We start from the raw sequence: 23,717 nt of genomic DNA, 5'->3' as shown, positions 1-23,717 counted from the left end.
ACCACTTTATTCAAGTTCATTCAATCATACCTTTCCATGATTTTTTCTTAAATCCAAGAACTCAAATATATCAGCATGCCATGGCTCCAAGTACACAGCAAATGCACCTGTAGGAAAATATTTGTAGAATAGACAAGTTAGGACATTAATCAATTATAAGGATTGTGATTCTATATAAGTGACTTTACCTTTCCTCTTGCCTCCACCTTGATCAACATAGCGAGCAGTATCATTAAAAACACGCAGCATTGGAACAATACCATTGGATGTCCCATTAGTTCCCCGGATGTAACTGCCTGTGGCTCGGATGTTGTGAACAGAAACACCAATTCCTCCAGCTGATTTGCTGATCGCAGCACACTCCTTCAAAGTATCATATATTCCCTCTATACTATCATCTTTCATACACACAAGGAAGCAACTACTCAACTGCCAAAGCACGTAAGGAAAGCCAACAAATGATGTATCAGATTAAATATTCACCACAATTGCATTAATCTTACAAACACATAATTAAACCTCAGGCTCAAAAAAAGAGGGAGGGGGGTATGGAGCATAAAGAGCAACCGTACCTGAGGCCTAGGTGTCCCGGCATTGAACAGAGTAGGAGATGCATGAGTGAACCATCTCTGTGACATCAGATGGTATGTTTTGACAGCAGAATCTATGTTATCCTTGTGAATTCCAACAGAAACCCTCATCAACATGTGCTGAGGTCTTTCAACAACTTGTCCTTCAACCTTCAAGAGGTAGGACCTCTCAAGGGTTTTGAAACCAAAGTAATCATAGTCAAAGTCCCTATCATATATGATTTCGCTATCCAAACGAACAGCATTCTGAAACCAAACAGAAAATAATAAAATTTGAAATTCACATCAGAATAGGACAGCAAATCAACATGTTCAGCATTTTATTCTGATATATTGTTCATATGCCAACTTATTCATTACAAATTTACAGTATACTCCAATTTTCAAATATGAATGCACATGACAACATATTCAAATTTACCGAGCTTTTAAATTGTGGTTCCACTTATTCGTATGGTTACATTGCATTTACCACAATTGCAACAAAATGAGATCACAATTGTAATAACAATGCAATTACAAAGAAATCAAAATTACAATATTGCATCCTAAATTGCAATTGAGTCCATGATTTAAAATCCAAATAACTATAAATAGAAATTCACAATGAATAAGAGAGATAAACAATTCAGGATCATGTGTTTAATAAAAGGCATACCTTCATGATAATTTCATAGACATCATCAGCGATCAGAGGAGCCTTCAATCCAGATCTCTTATTAAAATGGTCGTACATAATCTTAATCCTAAAACCATTACAATTTCACTACAGTAAACATCAAATCATCTCACCAAAACAAATTCAAAAAAATGCATCACTTTCCATCACACTTACGTATCCGAAAACGACTTCTTCGTATTCTTATGCAGATTCGAAACAGCAATCCGAGCAGCCAGCTGCATCACCACCACACACGAAAAAACACATCAAATCACATAACATAAACCTTCAATTTCAACAACCAATCACAAAACGAATCACAAGAGAGAAATTGAACTAACGGAAGCATAATCGGGGTGATTAGTAGTCATGGCAGCCGCAGTTTCAGCTGCCAATTCATCAAGCTGGCTAGTCGTAACACCTTTATAAACACCGGCACAGACTTTCTGCGCAACAAGAACTGGATCGCAGTGATCAGTACTCAAACCGTAGCTTAACTTCTTGAGTCGAGCAGTTATCTTATCAAAATGAACCGTCTCTTGTCTCCCATCCCTCTTTACGACATACATATTCTCTTTTGTTGAGTGGGGAATTTCTTCAAACAGTTTTGGCGCAGAATACAAAACGAGAAGATAATGGTGTCAATATTTATAGGAGGGTAATGGGATTGGTGGGGTAAGTGGAAATTAATTAGGGCTGTGTTTAGACTTTAGATGTGTGTGATACGCTTTGTTTCCCTCTCAAAATTTTGAACTTTCCCGCGTGATTTTGCGGTGGATTCAAGTTTAAAATGGAGGGAGCTTTTTTTGTCTTTCTGAGTGGCGTAGTGTATACGACTTTAATGGGGTTCTGTTAGGAATATGGTAGAAATTGGGGACCACAATTTTATAGAAATTATTAGAGTAAATTATATTAACACCCGCGAGTTTTAGTGAAATTACACAAATTACTCTTTATTTTTTTATATCTACACAAACCTTGTACTTTCATTACACTGACCCATGTATAAGAAATAACTGTAATCTTTTAAACAAAAAATGTGATAAAGCAATTAAGTTAAACAAAACATCATATTTTGGAGACAAATCCAAATAATATACGAGTCAATATTTTTTTTATTATTTTTTTATATTATAATAAAGATACATTGATTTGTATATTATTTAGACTTGTCTACATAATATATCACGTTTTGTTTTACATAATTGTATTTATCACATTTTTTATTTAAAAGATTACATTTGTTTCTTATGCAAGGGTGGTCTGTAATGAAAGTATAAAAACTATGGGAGGTTTGTGTAGGGGTAGAAAAGTGAAGAACGGTTTGTGTAATTTCACTAAAACTCAGGGGCTCGGGCTTTCAGTGTAATTTAATCAAATTATTATTACAGAAAAGAAAATGAGGCTCTCATGCTTAGCTTGCCACGTTGTTTTACTCAGGATCGTTGGATTGTGGACCCTAGAGTTGGGTGGATATCGCTGAAAAGCTTCTAACTTTTCCATGTGGATTAGGATGATAATGGATATTACCTGCAAGACTCATGTGGAAATATGTGTACGTAGAGGCAAACAATAAAACATTGTCAATACATTAAGAATTTAATTTCAACTAAAATTTAATTATAAATGAGAGAAAGACTTGTGTAAGACGAAACTATGTAGAGACAACCAATAAGATTCTGACAACACATTAATATTTTAATTCTAATTAAATTTAATCTTAATGATAATATTAAAAACTATAAAATGCACTTGTTTGACGTGTTACATGCATCTCCATATAAGTTTTTTCTATTAATAGCATCAAAATACATAAATACAGTTGTCTCTAGATATTAATGTCTTCATGTAAGTTTTTCTCTACCAATATTGTCAAACCCGAGCCGAACTTCAAATCGGAAGAGGACTCGTATTATGTTCAATCGGTTTAAACAGTTAAATAATTAGTAATTTTATATATAAATATAAAATTATATGTAAATGTAAAACTTTATATAATTAGTAGTTATGTATAATTATATTAAAGTAACATCTTTTTATTTTTGTTTGGATCGAAGTAAAACAAAAGATTAGAGTAATGTTCCATTTTTTAAATTTTAAGTGAACCATCTGGTTTACTTCCCGAGTTAATCTGGTTTAACCGGGTTTAACACGGTCGGGCTGGAATTTTCCAGTTCAAAGTGGTTCAATCCTCATTCGGTTAAGACTGTAAACCAAAGCCGTTTTCAAGTCCGGTTAGTGGTTAGACCGGTCGGACCGTTCGGTCCAGTTCTCACAACACTGATTAGCACTATTTCGTATTCATTGATAATACCTATAATAAATCTGCTTTGGGCCCATATTTTTAGACCAACATGTAACTGAGGGGTTAGAGATTTTAAAATTCATTGTTGAACGAGGTGAGTCCATATAATGAAGTAGTGATAGATGCGGTATCAAAAACACAATTCTTAAATCTCACATATATATACAACGACATATAATATCATGTTAATTTTGATGTTATATTTTTAGTTCATAATTATAATATCATGCAAATGGTTCTTATAAATAATTTTTTCATAATAATATTGAAGTAATAACTTTGTTTTTATGTTTGTTTAAGTAAAATGATTTTTCCTTAATTAAAAGAGGTGGCAAGGGGGTTTCTGGACGTTCAAAAAAAAAAAAAAGTCATCATCAGAAAATGTCCAAGAAACAGAAAAATAAACAAGCCCTTGTTGATTGGAACAGTTTCTACATTGACCTTGGGGACATTCCTATCATTAGTAATTTGGTTCCAAGTTCAGTGAATGAACCCACAGTCTTGCCAGATACTATGGAATCTCACGACACTCTTTTTTCTGCCTCGTTGGTTGGCAAAAAGGATGGCTCCGCGGCTGGCCCGTCCTGTATTAGAGATGAAGCTGAGGAAGTTTGGAAGATTGGTCAACAAATTGGTTTATGTGGGAAAGGAAATTCTGAAGAAATTATTAAATCTTTAGTTGAGATGGAGGAAAGGGATAAAAAGCAATTTCAAATATCTAGACGGAGCTCTTCAGTGGTTGATGATAATAATCTCCATTAATATTAGGGGATTGGGCGGGCGGCTAAAAAAGAAGGAGATAAGGTCTCTTGTGCGCAAACATAATCCTGATTTTGTGTGTATTCAAGAAACCAAAATTCAGTGCGTGGACTCTAAATTTTGTGCGTCTTTGTGGGGTAGCGCTGATATTGGATGGGCTTTCTTACCAGCGGTGGGTCTCTCGGGCGGTATCATCTCCCTTTGGAACAAGGCTAAATTTGAATCAGATGAGGTGCGGTTTGGGTCAAATTTTGTGACGGTTAGAGGGAAGTGGAATTCTTATAATGAAATTGCTAATATTATGAATGTTTATAGTCCTTGCGATCTGGTCAGGAAGAGAATTTTTTGGGAAAACGCAAAGTCCGATTGGATGCATCATTCGGGGGATATGTGGTGTGTGGTGGGGGATTTCAACGCTATTGTGAATAATGATGAAATAGTGGGTACTACTGCTCATTTTGCTGCTAGGGAGTGTTCTGAATTCTCTAAGTTCATCGAGGACTTGGAATTATTTGATCTTCCTCTTGCGGGATCAAAATTCACTTGGTTCCTTTCTAATGGCTCGACGATGAGTAGACTTGACAGGTTTCTGGTCAATAATAATTGGTTGAACTGTTGGGACCGGCTTATCCAATTAGGATTACCACGCTCATTCTCAGATCATTGTCCTATCCTTCTAAAAAATGACATCCCTGATTGGGGTCCTTCACCGTTCAGAACAAATAACTGCTGGTTATCAGATCCAAGATTCAGTAAGTTCATTGAAGAGGAATGGAGTTCTTTGGAGGTTTTTGGTAGGGGTTCTTATATTCTTAAAGAAAAATTGAAGAGTCTAAAGAGGTCCTTGAAGATTTGGAATAGAGATGTGTTTGGTCAGCTGGATAGGAAGATTTCTGACAAAGTCTCTATCATTAATTCTATTGATGGGAAAGGGAGCACTTGTGCCCTTAGCATTGAGGATATTGCGGCTAGGAGGATTGCTTCTGCGGATCTTTGGAGGCTGTTAAGCCAAAAAGATAGTCTCTTGTTACAAAAATCTAGACAGAGGTGGCTTCAGGATGGTGACTCTAATACTCATTATTTTCATGCTTCTATTAATAGAAGAAGAAGGTCCAATGAAATGCTTGGGATGCTAATTGATGGGGTGTGGGTTGAAGAACCTTCAAAGGTAAAAGATTATATTCGGTCGTTTTTTCAAGATAGATTTTCAGAACATCATTGGAATAGGCCAACTCTTGATGGGTTTGTTTTCAATCGAATTTCTGAGGAGGATAATAATGATCTTATAGCCCGGTTCAAGGAAGATGAGATTAAAAATGCTGTCTGGAGTTGTGAAGGTGATAAAAGTCCTGGGCCTGATGGTTACAATTTCACCTTTATTAAAAAATTCTGGGATTGTGTGAAGAATGATGTCTTTGCTATTGTGGACGATTTCTTCATTTCTGGGAATCTTGCGAAATGATGCAATTCTTCATTCATTGTTTTAATCCCAAAAACGAGAAGTCCGCTGGGTCTTGGTGATTATCGACCCATCTCTTTGGTTGGTTGTATCTATAAGATTATTTCTAAACTGTTGACAGGTCGGATTAAAAAGGTCATGCACTTGATAATTTCAGATTGCCAATCTGCTTTTATTAAAGGAAGATGTATCATGGATGGTGTTGTCATTGCTAATGAGGTCATTGATCAGGCTAAAAAGAAAAATTATGGTGATTGCTTCAAAGTGGACTTTGAGAAGGCTTATGACTGTGTTAATTGGAGTTTTCTTCTTTACATGATGGAGAGGATGGGCTTTTGTTTAAAATGGAGGTCATGGATTAAAAGCTGCTTTCAGTCAAATTTCACTTCTATTCTGGTTAACGGGTGCCCAACTGCTGAATTCAACATGTCTCGAGGCCTTAGACAAGGCGATCCGATTGCTCCTTTCTTATTCTTGATAGTGGCCGAGGGTCTTGCTGGCATTATGAGATCAGCGGTTTCGCAAAGGATCTTCAAAGGGTACTCGGTTGGGGATGAGGTTATTGTGTCTCATCTTCAGTATGCTGATGATACCCTTCTTATTGGAGAAATCTCTGAGGATAATATTATGGCTCTCAAGTGTATTCTGAAATGCTTTGAGCTAACATCGGGTTTGAAAATTAACTTCCATAAGAGCAGCTTTATTGGTATTACAGCTGATAATGCTATTGTTCAGTCGGCGGCTAACAAGTTATTGTGTGGTGTTGGTGCTTTGCCTTTCAAGTTCCTTGGAATTCCTGTTGGCGCTAATCCTAGAAGAATTTCTACTTGGAGTCCTGTTATTGAGGTCTTTAAGAAGAAGCTTTCTTTCTGGCAACAAAAGCTTATCTCTTTTGCTGGCCGTGTTACTCTTCTGAAGTCGGTCCTTTCATCTTTACCTATCTACTTCTTTTCTTTTTATAAAGCTCCTGTCTCTGTTATTCATGAGCTTGATAAAATTCAGAGAAGATTTCTTTGGGGTAGGAATGAGGTGAGTAAAGGTATTCATTGGGTGAGTTGGAAAAAGGTGTGTTGCTCTAAGGAGGCAGGGGGTCTCGGGGTGAAAAATTTGTGTCTGTTTAATTTAGCTTTATTAGGTAAGTGGAGGTGGCGATTACTGCATGAATATGAATCTTTTTGGGTGAGAGTAGTGAGATCCAAATATTGTGTGGAGTCGAGTGGGGATTTTCTCAGGGACGAGTGTTTCAGGAAGGGGGTGTGGTGGAGAGACCTGGGGAGTCTGCAGAGTACAGAGAATGGGATACAAAACAGTTGGTTTTATGGGGGGGGGGTCATCAGAAGAGTCGGGTCGAGATTTTCTACTTCGTTCTGGAAAGATAAGTGGTTTGGGGATGTGAGTTTTAACTGTCTTTACCCTAGGTTATTTCAGGTTGCTCTGGACAAAAATGCTTATATTAGCTCATTGGGCGATTGGAGGAATAATGTTTGGTGCTGGAATCTGGAATGGCGTAGACTGTTGTTTTCTTGGGAAAAAGAGGAAGCTGATGCCCTTCTTAATTCTTTAAAGGATGTTAGGATTTTTGCAGGATTGTGCTGATGGGTGGTTTTGGGTGCATGAAACAGATGGAACTTACTCGGTTAGAAGTTCTTACAAGGCCTTGCTGAATGAGGATAATAGCTATGATTCGTGGTTCTATAAAAAAGTATGGGGATCCAATGTTCCGCTTAAATTGAGATGTTTTGTTTGGAGGTTATCTGTAGATGGAGTTCCAACCCGCCTAAATCTGGTTAGGAGAGGTATCCTGAGGGATGGAGCACAATCAGGATGTGTTTTCTGTGGAATGGTGGATGAATCTGTTGATCATTTGTTTTTTTCCTGCTCTTTTGCTTATGATGTATGGCAATCTATTTTCTCCTGGTTTGGACTTAATTCTGTATTTCCAGCTGGAATTAGGAATAACTTCCTATATCATTGGTCTTATTTGCGGCTAGGAAATCCTTATCATAATCAGTGAATGTCTATCTGGTTTGTCACCTTGTGGTCTCTTTGGTTGGCAAGGAACAAAGCTATTTTTGATAATTCCCCTTGTAATCTTGATGAGGTAATTTCTGTTATTCAGCTTCATTCTTGGAACATTATCTCTGCTAGATCTCCTACATTCTCTTACTCGTTCATGGATTGGGTGTGGAGCCCTTCAAATTGTTTGAATTTGCATATGTAAAGGTTTTTTTGTGGATAGGATCACCACTTGTTCTCCTAATTTTTCTTTATTTAATATAATACATTGCTGATAAAAAAAAAATGATTTTTCCTTGACAATTTAAAATTGCATACTTTTGTTTGAATTAAGTTTTCTTGATTTGTTTTTACCACTTGCTTCTTCTTTTAATTGTCTAAAATAATAAATATAATTATAGAAAATAAGTGTGCAATTGCATAAATTGCGCCTAATTATTTTTTAATATTTTCTAAATTTCTATATCGCATACCATATACAATTATCCTGTGAAATTTATTAGGTCTTATGTTTATATTTTTTGTTATTTATGTCGATTCTCAATAAGTAAATATTTGATATAAAGTGCACACTTTTTAATTGTCCCATCTTTAATAAAAGTATGTAGTCTTAATTCCTCTTGTTCATTTGAGGGTACATAGGTCTAAGGTTCTAACTTTACTAACAATAAATGAAAATTGGCCACACAATCTCAATCACCTTCTTGAAGGATGGCACATGGTCTTCCTACACAACGATCACTTGGTCAAACTAGCCAGTGTAGAAAACATTATGGCCCAAAAGGTTATGGTTGAACCATGGGAGTTTGAGCTGACATCATATTTCGGGATAAAATTAGACTAACATTGGAGATCCTCACGCTAAACCATAAGTAATTAATTGCCCTTAGTGATGACTCCATGTGTCCAAGAATGTGACCTTTCCATTGAAATTTCACGCTGTGGGAAGTATTGCACTGTGAAGTTGGAGTTGGCTCGATAAACAGAATATGACACCATAATAATAAAAGCAAATCAAGATGGTAGCTCCTCCTTTACATAAATTTAAATGGAAGATGAATAAATGTTCATGATTCAGATAAATTAACTCCTACAAACTTCCATGTGACTAATGAGTAAAGTACATGGAATCATGATGAGTCTACTATCTCAAGATCAAGACATGTCCTATTCACCTAGGTAATTGATGCCATTTTCAAATCGGTAGAAGACATGAAATCTGGCAAAGCAAGCATCCCAGGAAATGGAGAAAATGGGCTAATTATGAATAAAGATCACATGTCAAAAACAAATTTGTTCTTATACTCCAAACTAATCAAATTGCACCAAATAATATAAAAAAATATTTTCTAGTTTTATAATTTTTTTAATTAGGTGGCATTCTTTAATTGGATCAAAACACAACGAGACATAATGGGACACATAATCTCCATTCAATAATAACAATGAAAAAAACATCATTTGCATGATATCAAGCAAGATACCAAAGATTTGTATTTTTAATTATTATGTTTTAAATAAAAAACATAAAGAGAGAAAGATGAGCCAAACTACAAATGTGAACATAAGATCCACAAGCCCCTTATCAGTTATCACAATCAATAATGAAGTAAAGAGGAGGGAAAAAACAAGCAATAAATAAATACATGGATGATGATTTTTTCTCCCATGCTCCTCTTTTCAATTTCTTCAACCCTGTTCTTTATTTGGACTGGAACTGCTCCTGAGAATGTAACACTTCACATAGAAACCACAGGACCATTAATTTATTTCCAAATCTTGACAGATTTGTCATGACTGGCAGAAGCTACCATCCCTGTCACTGGTGACTGTGCTAGAGCTGATATCACACATTCATGAGCTGGTATTGTCATACATTTATTCTCAGCCATGTTCCATAGCTCCAATGACTATAAAACATTGAAGAATCAAACCAAAATAAGTTTTAGCAATCATGTGATAAGCTGCAAAACATGTAAGCAGAATCATCCAACGTGGTGGCTTTTTATGGTAAATAGGACGATGTTCCAAATGTATGAAAAAACATGTACTATTAATAAACAGCATGATGTTCCAAATGAAATAATAAAAATGTGATGTTTTTTTTATTAAAAAATAACAGACATCCAAATACAGTCTGATATTATAAAACTCCGATCGAAACTAAACTTGAATCCTATCCATTGGAATCAAAACTGTTGCTTTAGTCCTATGACAACCCAGTTGCAACCATTTTCCGCTTAATTTTTGTACTTGCCATTCTTGGGTACTCTCTAACAACGTTCAGGCTTCAAACCTAATTTTCCTTGTATTCACTGAACCCATCAGCTGGCATCATGTTTTGACTGTTGTCCATGATTTGTGTTGAATTGGAGGGATTTAGATAGGAAAAGAGAAAGGAGAGAATAGACAAAAGTAATATGAATTGCCCAGGTTGCTTAAGTTGCTTCAACAATTTCTATCAACATTCTTCAATATTGCAATATTTTTACAGTATTTCTAGAGGAAGATACCATTATGATAGGAAGTTGACCACAATTGCAAACTATTACATAAATGAAAAGTAAAGGGTGTTGACATTGAATTCCCAGGAATTCGAGTGCCTTGCCTCTCCCTCACACTTCAGGTATTCAGGAGACCCTATTTTCTCCTTACGCTTCACTCTTCTCAATTCCTCAATGACCTATCTCCCCCTCCCTACCTACCTACTGCTTTATACACCCACTGGTCCTATTTATAAGTCACATTCTGAGCTTTCTTTGGTTCTTTTTATAAGGCACTTTATATTTTCTATGCATCATTTATTGTTTTTCCCTCTCATTTTCCATTTTTTCATTAATGAGAAACAATGTAAAATTTCCAAGAGTTAAGCGGGTAAAATTGCAATGTTATTATATATTTTTAAGAAATCAAGAAAAATAACTACCATCATTGGTCTGTGTAATAAGGACCAGAGGGAGTACTTCTTTATACTAACATGACCTATTTATACTTACATGTATTAGAATATATAAAACTATATCTTAAATTATATTACATAAGAATAACTAGATTCTAGAAGATACTTAGATATAGAGAGAATATCTCATATTATGATGATTATGTCTTAGACTTGTTTAGAGTATCTTAGATGATCTCTTGGGATTAAAATTACTTTATTTTATCTATGATTTCTTTCCATAATTAATTAGGAGTCTAGTATTAGTATAAATAAGGGTTAGTGTTATGTCTTGTGTATCACAATATCATCAACCATCATTCACAATATTATCAATGCAATTTACTACTTTGGTCATTCTTTTTTCTCCTTTCATATCTAGACCTAATAGTTTCAACAACATTAAATATGTACCCTCATCTTTCACAAGCTCCATAAACCATAAAGTACTAGCCTTAGATTTAATTCTAACAAAAATACCTCCCCCCCAATTCAATGCACAATTTGCTGTAAGGTGGACAAAAAATAGGAGAAAGATAATAGTCAACTGAAATTAAAAATAATGCAAATTGAAAGAAGAAAAAGAAAAGGAACACACGCATACAATTTGATATGTTCAAACCTACCTGGTAACCTCCAATAACCAAGAGAGTGGAGTAGCTTGGGTGAAAAACGCAAGAATGAAACATGTTTCCGCTGGAACTAAGCTCGTGAATGCATTCCCCAGAGGCAACTGACCACACTTTGACAGAATCTTGACTCACAGATGCCAAGTAATCTCCATTTGTATCCCAACAGACAGAATGTACATCTGTTGAGTGTCCCTGCAAACACATCAAATTCTAATTATTACCAGATATTATGATAAAAATAGTGCTGAATGATATTATTTTTTTATTTTCTTTAAATTTCCTGAAGTTTGGTGTTCATGCTTTACACCTGTAATGATTGCATCTGCCTGTCACTCTCAACGTCGAAGAGAGACACAACATTTCCAGCTGCTGCAGCCAAAAGGTGTCCGATCCTTGGCTGAAATCTCACCTGTGCAGATCCTCCCTGCTTGATTGATTTAATGAGGTTCAGAAGGGAGAACAAACCAAATACATCACATCTATCTATGACAAGTGACTTAAATAAACTTCTTAAATGACCTTAGAAACACGGGTGCAAGAATATTGACTAATATTCCAGAAGCGAATCTCATTGTTAGCATCACAAGAACAGAAAAGGTCATTTTTCTTTGGGTGGAAGTCAAGGGACATCACATGTGCAGTATGACCAGTGTATGCCTGCAACGAAAAGCTTGGCTGCGAACGCAAAACCCAAAAGTAAGTCCCTGAAGCATATAAATCAACATTTCATAGCACAAACCAAAATCAAATAAAAAATGAACACTTGAAATAGATACTATCGTCTACAACATAAAGCTATAAGATTTAACACCTGATTTTCATGCAATGGCTCAGCACCCAATGACAAAAGTTTCAAAAACAAAATGAAATTTACGAAAAGTACATGTCACAGTCAAAAGAAGTTTTATCCATTATGGTAAAAATGAAAACTTCTAAAAGAGTCCTAACCATACAACAATAACAAACAAACCTGATTCCATTAGGTTGACAATAATTTTTTTGTTTTAGACTAAGGCTTTGAACCTCAATCTTTGGGAAACAGGGCAAACATCAACCTAATGGCCAAAGAAGGGTCCCAAGATGTAATTCCCAAAAAAACCAGGGTTTCTCCACTACCATATTTCCTGGATTTGTAATCATTGCTCTGGAAATACACAGGATTGAGTGGAAGTTGGGAGTCATAGGTCACACAATCATCTCTTCTTTATAGTATAATCACAGTAAACCATGGGGCTAATCACTAGTTTATAGCATAATTACAATCAACCAAAAAGCTAATAACTAGTTAATTTAAAGCAATCATTAAAATAACAATTGAATATACATATTTACACGTCATAAATATATTAATATTCTAATAGCTAAATATGCTAATTTTCTAACAATTGACATATAGGATCATGGTCCATAATATTCCAGAGACTCATGAATTATCCTTTGCTGAATATTCTTGACTTTCTTGGAGCTAAGCCAGCATAAACAAATAATTAAAAATAAGATTTGCATAGGATCTCTTTTAACTGTACAGATTTCGAAACCGGAAAAAAAACATCCACTCAAAACTGAATTCCTTAAGCCAAATAAGGTGCAAACACATGGTCATATTAATAACTATTTCTGTAACAGAAATATATCAAGTGTCCATAACCAAAATAATAAACCCCATAGGGAGGGCATTACATTCAATAGAAATCAGTTCTTAATCTCATACCTGGGGCAGACAAGAAAATTTTGTATTAATCATAAAAAGAGAATAATTAGTAAAAAGGGGTTTACATCTGCAGCATCCCAAAGACGCACGGTTGTATCAAATGAAGATGTTGCCAGCTGAGTTGAATTTGGTCTAAAGCGAACATCGGTAATAATAAGATTGTGCTCCTCTTGAGTGCTCTCTGTCTGCAGTGTCTCCATGTTCCACAGAACAACCTACCAACAAGGGAAAGATGAGAATCTGCATCTTTTAAAATAAAAGTCTATTTCAGTTAAGATCCTAACTCTACCATCTTTTCACGTAAACCAGCATAACATTCCAATACGTATTTTTTATGACAAAACATGTTATTATGCATTTCAAACACTAGACCAATGCATAACACCTATTTTTTCACTACATGTCAACTGTCTTTGGAATAACCTTCTCTGGATTTTTAAAGAGCACCAGGTTTGTTCCTCCACTTTACCAAGGTTTTTGGTGGTTCATTTCCAAAGTTTTGACAAAACCAGGGTACTCAAATTTATTTGACGGTCTTTGAGCCTTTGCTGTTGTTTGTTGCATTTAATTGCAACAAAACACGTGAATCTTTACAGGCTCTCTTTGCCTTTAAATACACTTTAGGATCAGATTTTTTTTTCTCAGCTTCTCTCTGATTTTCTGATTGTTGTCTCTTTAAATAATGTTTCAATGGTGTTGCTATCATCCTGACCATATTACGAATGACGTGTCAATCTGTAGACTGGTTCACCGGTTTAGTGTTAAACCAGCTAGCTCAGACCAGTTTACACAGGTTTGGAGTGAAAGCAGCCTGTGCCTCTTATCCATACTGGAAACTTAGAAGGATGGAGGTGGCAAGGATCAAACTAGTTACCATTGGATCATAAAGGCTTTGATCCCATGTCATGTGCCAACTCTCCTAAAATCTTAAACTTTTAGGTGAAGGCACATGAGTCATTTTGTATATCTAATACTTTATATGGCCCTAAAAAACTACAAGCCTTCCTAGAAAGCTTTCCAAATAATAGACAATGTATTAGATACAAGTACCAGCTTGTCAAAGCATGTATTACAGAATCAAGTTATCCGTAAAAACCTATATATGTTTGTCAATCAAAGTACAGCATAACCTATAAAAACTAATTTAAATGACCATTATTTTTGTAAACGAGCTTTAGTTAAAGGAATTATTGGATATTGAATTAGTTATAATGAACATTCTACCAATCCAGAGGTTCTTTATCTGGATAAATTATTAAGCAAAGATCATAAATTACTGATCAAGCCATTTAATCTAAATTCACATAGCCAATTGGATTTTTCTCCTTTATTTTTCTTTTGTAACAAAATTTCTCCTTTTGGGTCAGTAAAAGAACACTTGAATCCCCGCAAGTAAAAGATAGCACAAAATGCCTGCAGAAATATATCTTTCTTTTATTATTGAGAATATAGATTCTTCTTAATGGCAGAAAATTCTTATGATACTGAAATCTGTGCAAATGTTATGATGAAATTATAGGGTTTAGGTAGAGAAGTAATAAATGAGATAAATAAGCTCATGCAAATCTGATATTGATACTGATTTGATGTGATACAAAAGACAAACAACTAACCCCTTTTATACTACGAACTGGATTGAGTACTAAACTGTTCAAAAGACACCTATCCCTAAAGTAGAATAAATCATGCTAATCTATTATGCCTCTTTTACATGCCTGGTACCCCAAAAATGTACATTTTTAACCTAACCTTTAATAGATACTGATTTGATGTGATACAAAAGACAAACAACTAACCCCTTTTAGTACACACCTATCCCTAAAGTAGAATAAATCATGCTAATCTATTGTGCCTCTTTACCCCCCTCTACCATATTTATGTTTCAGCACTCCTCCTCAAGCTAAAGCTTCCTAACCTTAAAGCTTCCCACAAATGAACATTTCTAAAAATAATAATATATAAAGCAGGTTCCATGACACATGGCTGGGATAGCTGATAGAATAACATGATTCACAATTCAAATTGCATGATTCAAAATGGTTCAGCAAGCAAAAAATTTGTATCAATCCGCTGAATTAAAATTTGGCTTTGAACAAAGCATGTATCGAACTAATGAAGTAATTGTTAGAATAAAAAAATTCACAATTTGAACACATGACTCAAATATAATTAACCAAGCCAACGATTTGTCTCATGTGGTGAATAGCAAATGTCTTTGAATCATGCATGTACTCAGCAATTGGTGCAGTCCGTAAGATCGATACTATTGAATTGGAGGGTTTTAGGTAAGGAAAGGGAAGAAAGAAAGAATAGAGGTTCAAAATAATATAGGAATGATGTCTATTGATGTGATGATAATGTGATGAGATTATTACAAAAGACATCCTTAATAGTTCTATTTATACTAAATGAAGAAGTCTAGTCCTAATTGAAGAAGAAAAAGATCATAAAATACAAATAAAAATAAATCCAAAGATATATTTTGAGATACAATAGAGATCATATTAGATATTTTCTTAAATATTCTAACACTTACCCTCAAGTTAAAGATTTACAAGAAAAAATGTACTTACCCTCAAGCTAAAGCTTTACAAGAAATAAAATGCACTCCCCCCAAATAAAAATAACAAGAAACATAAAAGTTGTGCTCCAAAAAAAAATTAATGGTTGGGAAGGCATCTCAGATGAGTTGGTTGAGAGAGATGCTGGAAAGTGTTAAGATAACTAGGCAAGATAGTTGGAATGATCATCAACCTGAAAAAAGGTTTATCCGGAGCACAACAAGGTCCAAACTTCTTAAAATCACATTAACAAGGTTAGAGTTTTTATTGTTAAAATCACTCTGGATGGCTCCTAAGGCTAATAAGGGAAGTAGGATGTGGAATCATGTTTGAGGAGTGCAATCATGTATAGTCAAGTTTTTATTGATGAATCTATGTCCCTGGAAAAACAGCTCAAGGATGCTAGAGATGCCCAAGAGATGAGCATTAGTTGGAAAGACTATGGAAATTTCTTAACAAACAATCAAGCATGTGGAAGATAGGACTGAGGCAGATATGAACTACAGTCAATAAAGAAATCAACACCAGTATAATTCACAGTGGGAAAAGAAACAATTATCATTATTGCTCTGGCTCTCAATGTCATGTCAGAATAGGAAACCCATAACACTAAGAAGAAGGGGAAGAGAGCAAAGCTAAAGATTAATATAAGCATGTTGGATAAAAAATAAAAAAGGTTATGGAAAAGAAAAACATGGCACAGTAATAGCCAGTATGGAAAGTGGAGTTTTGTTTGACAAAATTGATGCAAGGTCAACTTAAAGAAAAGAATCATGAGTACGAAAACATAATCATAGTGGAATTCCAGATTTTTGGGAACTAGGTGGTAGTAGAATAATGACAATAGCGGGAAAGATATGAAGTTACCACTCTTATATCATGTTGAAATTATAGGGTTTACATAGCAAAGCAATAAAAGAGAGATTAGCTAATGAAGATTTCAAGGTGTTTTTACTGGAAGACTTTTTTAAGCAATAGTCAGCAAACTGATGCTTAAGAGCTTACCATATACGACCAAAAGAATGAAAGACACTTAGGTACTCAGATTTTTGTCTAGTATATGATTTAACGGGATTATGCCATACAGTATTGACTATTTAATGTTAGTTCTCTTTCTATGACTTAAATGCTGATTAAAATAAGTAAAAACACATTTTTTAATGAAAAAGACACCATATTAGTTTAGACCCATCATATAAGATCTCTAAGCATGTATAATCTAATCATATTGAACATATATTGAAGTAATCCAAAATATAAGTAGAAGGAATATAACAAAAAACAAGATGCATGCCAAGTAGGATCAAGCATGTATAACATGAAAATGAACCACAGATTGTAGCTAATTCATGTGTACCAATGCAATTTAAAATAAATTAATTAATCTCATAAGTTTTTATTATGGAAAAAAGAGGAAACCGATTTATGCTCTTCAATTTGTAGTAGTTAATCTCAACGAACATGATTTATGATAGAGCATTGTAGTGTTGTTGTAATTTATAATTCACCAGTAGATATATAAGTTGTTCTGCAATAGTCTTAATTATTTTAAAACTGTTATCTGCTTTAAAGCAGAATACTTTAGAATGAAATCCTTTCTACCTTCTTGTCATGTCCTGCACTAGCTAACAATTTCCCATCTGAAGAGAAATGACAACAAACGACTTTGTTGTTGCTCTTGCGTATAGAACCAACTTCACTGAACGAAAAGCCTGAAATAGAATAACTAGAACAACCAATCCAGCCAATGTGAATTATATAAATTTATAGAAGCATGACAACATTATGTTACCTTTTGAGGCATCTGTAGTGTGCTCAGACTGGTTCCGTTTCAATGTGCCAAACAAGTCCCTTCCATCACCATCGTCCTGTGAGAGAAATGATTCAACATTTTCATCTAATGAGCCAACATCTCCAAAGTGTTCCATGTCATCCTGCAACTACAAAATGTGAATTATCAAGTGCTAATGACCATCTGAAACTTAAAACAAGATGAATCAGCAAACAGTATAATGAAACGAAAAATATAAAGCTCACAGCGTACCATGCACAAGTCATGGTTTATGATAAAACACAATGGCTTTGTCTGATCCATGTGGTCAACCCCACGAAACAGGAAAAAAGATTTTATTTTGGTGTAGTGCAGCAGATTTTAAATCTCATTCGTTGGGAAATCAATAATATTACGGACACATTACCAAACATAGCAATGGGATTACAGTTTTGCTAATCATTACCCTTATGGAAGCAATGACTAAGGAACCCAAAAACAAAGTGTGTATTGTAAAACAAAAAACATTAGCTCTTGTTGGAAAGTAAGTCTCACATAGTTTGCCTCATTATCTTGAGAATGGTTTAAATATCTATTGGACTACTCCTCTCAATACCAATTGGTTTTGAGATGGAACCTTAACATTGTATCAGAGTCACGGGCTCAACTTCACTCTGGTTGTCAGGGACCAAAAGATTCCCTTTTGTATTGGGTCAAAGGTAACCTATCACCTAGTCTGACGGGCTTCTGTAGAGGGGCGTGTTAGAAAGTATGTCTTACATCACTTGTTTCATTGTCTCGGGAATGGTTTAAATATCTGTTGGACTACTCCTCCCATATCCAATTGGTTTTGAGATGAAACCTTAACACGGTTTCAGAGCCACAGTCCAACTTTTCCCCGGTTGTCATGGACCAGAAGATGCTCATTTGTACTGAGTCAAAAGTAACCTATTGATGGGTTCAGCGGGCTTCTACCAGGAGGCCTGTTGGAAAGTAAATCTCACATCACCTGCCTCATTGTCTAGGGATAGGTTTAAATATTTATTGGGATGCTCCTTTCATTGCCAATTGATTTTGAGATAGAACCTTAACACCTCTTAGTCTATCAAATACACAACTTCCTAATAAAGACTTTGCTTATTTGGGTTCCTAAACCATTTCCTTAAGAGCAATGGTTAGCAAAACCGATATAGTCATTATAAACCATGAATGAGAATCAATGATAACAACTTCGGGATTCATGCTACGCATGACTCGTGCAAAATCCACCATATGAGAATCATGCAAGTAATTAAATAGCCCAAAAAGGAGTGGCAATGAACTTAATCAACTTGATATTAAATTAATTTGGAACACCACTCGTTAGTTAGTTTGGCGAACATGGTTCATGAACTAAATAAGTTAAACTTGAGAAAGTTAAGCTAATTACAACTCAACTTGTATATCACATTTAAGTGGGTGAGCCTTGACTCAATAGTAAGGTTGTTGCCTTCTAACCTGGAGGTCATGAGTTCAAATCCTAGAAACATCATCTTCACTAGCGCGAATAAGGCCGAGTACTAGACCACCCTTTTTTAATAGGTGACATATTTTAAATGGTAAAATCTAAAAGCAATTATGAGAAAAATGATAGGTTACACTGAGTTATGAATTACGTTAACGAACCAAGTTCACAAGCTAGCCAGGTAAATTTAGTTCATAATGTCTCATGTTGAAATTTGGCTCATAATTCAAGTAGATGAATGGAATGAACAACTTTCGAGCTTGGTTTGAACCAAGCTTGAGTTACATAAATGGTTCATATTGAACTCAAGTTAGTTTTGATCTCGACCATTTAAGAGTCGTTTGAACCAAGTTCAGATCCGTTCGACTCGCTTCCATCCGTAATCTTTAAATATCAGCAATGCAAATTCTCAAGCTGTTTAAATAAAATACTTATAGCAAAAATGATCTCATTGCCAAATCATTTGCCATAAGTGTAAGGGAATATGTAGCCTCATACCACTACTTTAATATAGAGGGTGGCATGCCCTACATTGTTTCTTTGCACCAAATATTTGATTTGCAAGCAACATAGTATGACAAGCTACAAAATATTCAATTTGATTTACCAGCTGGTTTGTGGAGGATGCAAGACCACCTGCCCCATCAGTACCATACATTATTAAACCTTTGGAAACACCAGCAACATTCTGCAAGTTACCCGGCATAGTTACTCCCTCGCCAGGAGTGTGAGTAGATGGAGTTGATGGTTGAGAATTAGAAGGACCGAGTGTATTTCCTGTACCAGTACTGTTGGCAGCTCCTGAAGATGTAGGCCCTTTCCTTTTTCGGTTATTCTACAATATAATTGGGAAACAGTCATAACATAACAAGAAAAGCATACATATAGACACTTCTAGGCTGCTAGCTTATATACTTCCAACAGAAGACAAAATAAAAGACTCTAACACCTATGTCATTGAAATTGCAATTAAATATAAAAGCAGAACCTGTACAGGTTGCTGTGGATGCAAATGATCTTGTTGCTGCTGGGAGGTGGATTGTTGGATATGTGGCATGTTAATCTGGATAAAAATTTTTTACCATATTGACATAGAAGAAATAAATTGCTTGTTATAAGCCTACAATGTATTAATGAAAAGTTTCATCAACAAGTGATAAGCTAAATACTGTTAAGTATGGATGCATTTAATAGAAGAGTCTTTAACTTTTCACATGACTAGAGTACATCAGAAAGACAAAAACTACAGTTTTTCGTCAATGCATCACTCTAGTAGTTAGAGCAAAATTAAGTTTTTCAAAATTAAGTTTTGTCATCACATAGTTATAATATAACATGTCTGATAACCTTAAAATGTACATTATTTTAAAATTTTAAACAACAGCATACAAGTTAATTTCTGAAAGAAAAAAAACAATTCATTAGTTTTTCCCTAACTTTATACTTAATTAAAAGTAAACTTTTATGCTTTTAGACTGAAGATAGGGACTGCATACCAGTTAATTTATAATACAAATATAAATGCTCAAAACTCAAAGAACTCCAGTCTCTAAGAAAATTTCAATTCATTGAGGCAAAGGCTCAGAGATTTTTGAGTAATAAATTCCGAGCAACGACAAAAATAATTTAAACATGGATTGGGGCAATTTCATTCAAACAACTACACATAAAATTATAACACATGGAATGAAGTCAGTAAACACAGGATGGAAGTGTGAAGAGAGGGTATGACAGAGATGTGTGACTGCAAACAGGGGCCACAAAGGACCGATACATGGTAGGGCTTCTAGAAAAGGCCGGATTTGGCAGGAAAAAGTATTCCCTGCCAGAAAAAGGGACATGGTGAAGTGCTTCTCGGAGGAAAAAAGGTGTTGGCAGCTGGATAGTTCAAAGAGCATTGGTTTCTAGCTACAATTTCATTCTGGTGGAGAAAGAGGTGTAAATTTCAAAAAGTTCCCCTTAAAGTTTGCTGAATACTTGAAAGAGAGGGTGGGTAAACACTGTAGCGGGTATTTGACGGTCATAGAGAGGCCACGACACACCGCTATGGTGCTACAGCCCTCCATACTGAGTGATTGATTACCCTAAAGAAGAGATAACCTACAGGTCACCCATAAATACAGCCATACCATTCAAATGACCAGGTTCACATCAGGAAACGGACAAAAAGTGGACTCATTGATTTCTTCATCATACAAATTTGTTCTATAACATAGCTATATCACATTTGTGTACCATAAGTCTGGGTGGATATAATAAATGATACCTTAGATGAAGTAGATTGCATTGGGGAACCTATTGATCCATCATTTGCAATTGGTTGACCATCTTTCACATTCAAACTTCCCCTAGCTAGTCCCCTTAACCGCTGTGGGTCCATATCTCCATACATAGGTGAATTGCCAATATTTCCTTGCGCCTGAACCTGTGCAAGGAGCTGCTGCTGTTGTTGTTGTGGCAAAAGTTGAAATTGGTTAGGACTCTGAAGGAGAGGCTTTTGAACTTGTGCTCCAAAACCAGGACGAATTTGATCTATGCCCTATAATATGATAATTTGGTTAAATTGGGTTGGTTACATTAATAGAGATCTAAAAGTGAAGTTAAGCCTCATAGAAGAACTTACTGTTAAAGGCCATCCTTTCAATGTGAGGCCACCAACTCCAGGATTTAATCCTGAAAAGGGAAGAAGAAAGATATTGATGAAAGCGAGCAAGATTATTAGCCAAAGAATTTGTGTAGTAATTACATGACAATTATAAAATATGAAATTAAAACAGATCAGGCAGAACTTCATGTAAAATGAACCAGTGCAGATATTCCAGAATGTAAAATGCAGAATAAACTGGATTACTCTCAATAGTTACTACACTTTTTTTTGCCTTTTGCATGATATGAAGTTTTGCATTCCAGATTTATTTAAAACTCGTAACATTCTTTAAATTGCTGTTTTCCTCAATTGACTCAAACCTGCATTTGAGATTCCAGACTTTGACTGCATTGCTCCCTGCTCATAAATTGAAGAACGGTCCATAGACAAGGATCTCTGCATGGTGCCCATGTTGACTTCACTTTTGATTTCCTGCCGAGGACAGAAATCAGCATTTCAAACCATAGAGAGACAAAGGAAGGAAGAAAGGGATGGAAGACAACTAACAGAGCAGTACAAGTACGTACAGGGATTTGTTGAGTTCGAGCCTGCATCTGCTGCAAAGCTGCTGTCACACTCCCTGAATTTCCTTGAACCATCTGCCTGTTTAGGAAAAAGACACAAAAATTGTAAATATCATGTATGACTCTTCATATATTTAAGTTAAATAAAATTTATTTTACCCTGGATGATTTGTTGATTTCAAAAGAGCCATTCTAGCATCTACAAGTGGTTGGGATGTCTCTGTTTCCATGGGGTTGGAGTGCTTCATCCGATCCTCATACATTTTTGCAGCTAAAGCAGTGGCAGTAGATTGCCCAAGAACTCCTTCTGTAGTGATAGCGCTTACAGGACCACCAACGGGAGGATGATTAGAATCCCTTCTTTGCATCTGAGCTTGTCGCATTAATATCTGCTGCATTTGCAGTTGCTGTTCTTTCGCTTTAATCTGTTGAGCTTGCAACTCAGTAACAAAAGCAAAAATAACTACTCTAATATCATCAAGAACCTACCATTTCCATCAAGTCAAACTAACAGAAGGGAGATACCTCTAAATATGCTGCAGCAGGCTCAGAATGTTTGTCATTTGTCCTTGCTATAAAAATATCCCAGAAAACAGACCACCACTCAAAAAGAAAACCTCCAGGAGCATCAATTGCTGCATTTTCAGAATCTTAAATATAATCAATGTCCCTTCAAGTATCTTCTAAAAGCTCCACCGAGGTGGAGATGTACACAAAATTTCTATCCAACCTTTAGCATGGCATCAGAATAGGTAAGTCGAGATGGGCACTGAATAATCGTTTAATAAAATAATAAAAAAATCAGACAAAAAAATACTTAAGAGCATTAAGCTTCCGCGTTAACTATCACTCACCTACTGGATCAGGAGAAACGTTTCCTTCCGTCATGAAGGTCTTGGCAGTATTATGCAATTTTTTCTTCACCAAATAATCATAAATGTAAACATCAAGCCTAGCACGAAAACACGAAAACACAAAAAACAACACCAGTTATGATTAAATAGGGTCAGCTACACGGATCAACCAACACCATAGCCTCTAACAAACATAAACATAACGCACTCACATTTTATCTGCTTCCCAATTACTCTGCCCCATAATTATTATTACCACAATTCCAAGTCAGAAACAAAATTAACTGCAAAAAAAGGCACGGAATTCGAACATATATCAAACAGTAATCAATTAAATTCATAAAATTCTAACAAAAACAATAAGAGAGAGAATTTGTCTGAATCCGTAAAATCTAACGAACCAACCTCAAATTGCTAGAAACTGATGGATCAAAATCCTGCATCACCAATCCAACACTGCATGCGAGTAATCGATCTCAAATTCAGAAATCAAAAATCAAAAACCGTGAACGATCGATTAACAGTGAACATAAAACAAGTACAAAGCAATAAACAGAGCAATTCAAACGAATTACTTGAAATTCGAACCTCCTGATATTGAATCGTTGATAGAGGATTCGTAACACAGTGACATTGTGAGGGAACTAAGTGAAGAGTTCGAATTTGTTTTCTAATAGTGTTGTGAGAAGACAATGTTTGAATGAACTGAGATTCCGAAACTGAGGCTCGGTGTAACCGAAGCTGAAGCTAACGAGGTTCGGGTCTGTGAGGTTCCGTTAGTTCTG

General features: G+C 35.3%; 3 protein-coding genes across 13 annotated transcripts in view; 1 reads left to right on the top strand and 2 right to left on the bottom strand.

Annotated features, from left to right (window-relative positions):
* Positions 1-2,011, bottom strand: part of LOC109360372 (ribonucleoside-diphosphate reductase large subunit-like) — a 4,916-nt gene extending 2,905 nt beyond the window's left edge. The window contains exons 1-6 of the mRNA XM_019605210.1: positions 1,593-2,011; positions 1,426-1,487; positions 1,249-1,336; positions 573-836; positions 189-429; positions 31-107 (exon numbers count right to left, since the gene is read on the bottom strand). Of these exons, the coding sequence (XP_019460755.1) occupies positions 31-107; positions 189-429; positions 573-836; positions 1,249-1,336; positions 1,426-1,487; positions 1,593-1,820 (960 nt within the window). The 5' untranslated portion in view covers positions 1,821-2,011. The remainder of the gene's footprint in view (positions 1-30; positions 108-188; positions 430-572; positions 837-1,248; positions 1,337-1,425; positions 1,488-1,592) is intronic.
* LOC109360374 (ubiquitin-conjugating enzyme E2 28-like) overlaps positions 1-16,275 on the top strand; it is a 22,976-nt gene extending 6,701 nt beyond the window's left edge. Inside the window, exon 6 of the mRNA XM_019605224.1 lies at positions 16,263-16,275. The gene's annotated coding sequence lies outside the window, so the exon portion shown is untranslated. The remainder of the gene's footprint in view (positions 1-16,262) is intronic.
* Positions 9,324-23,717, bottom strand: LOC109360373 (transcriptional corepressor LEUNIG_HOMOLOG-like). 11 transcript variants are annotated; one of them, XM_019605211.1, is made up of 19 exons: positions 23,521-23,717; positions 23,338-23,388; positions 23,145-23,216; positions 22,933-23,030; positions 22,604-22,728; positions 22,238-22,503; positions 22,082-22,157; positions 21,875-21,989; positions 21,531-21,580; positions 21,174-21,446; positions 19,896-19,970; positions 19,515-19,742; positions 17,425-17,572; positions 17,235-17,344; positions 13,137-13,286; positions 11,880-12,035; positions 11,668-11,784; positions 11,355-11,552; positions 9,324-9,700 (listed from the first exon to the last, which is right to left on the bottom strand). In XM_019605211.1, exons 3-19 carry the CDS (start codon positions 23,174-23,176, stop codon positions 9,557-9,559), a joined length of 2,361 nt encoding a protein of 786 aa, XP_019460756.1. In that variant the 5' UTR covers positions 23,177-23,216; positions 23,338-23,388; positions 23,521-23,717; the 3' UTR covers positions 9,324-9,556. The 11 variants fall into 11 exon arrangements, with proteins under 11 accessions (XP_019460756.1, XP_019460760.1, XP_019460761.1 ...); XM_019605215.1 differs by having other exon boundaries at positions 17,425-17,566; XM_019605216.1 differs by having other exon boundaries at positions 19,902-19,970.

This window comes from Lupinus angustifolius, chromosome LG11 (assembly GCF_001865875.1).
Source record: "Lupinus angustifolius cultivar Tanjil chromosome LG11, LupAngTanjil_v1.0, whole genome shotgun sequence".
NCBI classification, from domain to species: domain Eukaryota; kingdom Viridiplantae; phylum Streptophyta; class Magnoliopsida; order Fabales; family Fabaceae; genus Lupinus; species Lupinus angustifolius.
This window is presented reverse-complemented; position numbering and strand designations above follow the sequence as displayed.

Excerpts from the sequence above, each read along its gene's own strand:
- LOC109360373 (XM_019605211.1), bottom strand. The coding sequence starts at position 23,176 with ATGGGGCAGAGTAATTGGGAAGCAGATAAAAT. Across the intron at positions 22,729-22,932 it reads CGTTTCTCCTGATCCAGTAG|ATTCTGAAAATGCAGCAATT; the intron begins GTGAGTGATAGT and ends ATTATATTTAAG. Across the intron at positions 21,581-21,874 it reads GTCTGGAATCTCAAATGCAG|GATTAAATCCTGGAGTTGGT; the intron begins GTTTGAGTCAAT and ends TTCCCTTTTCAG.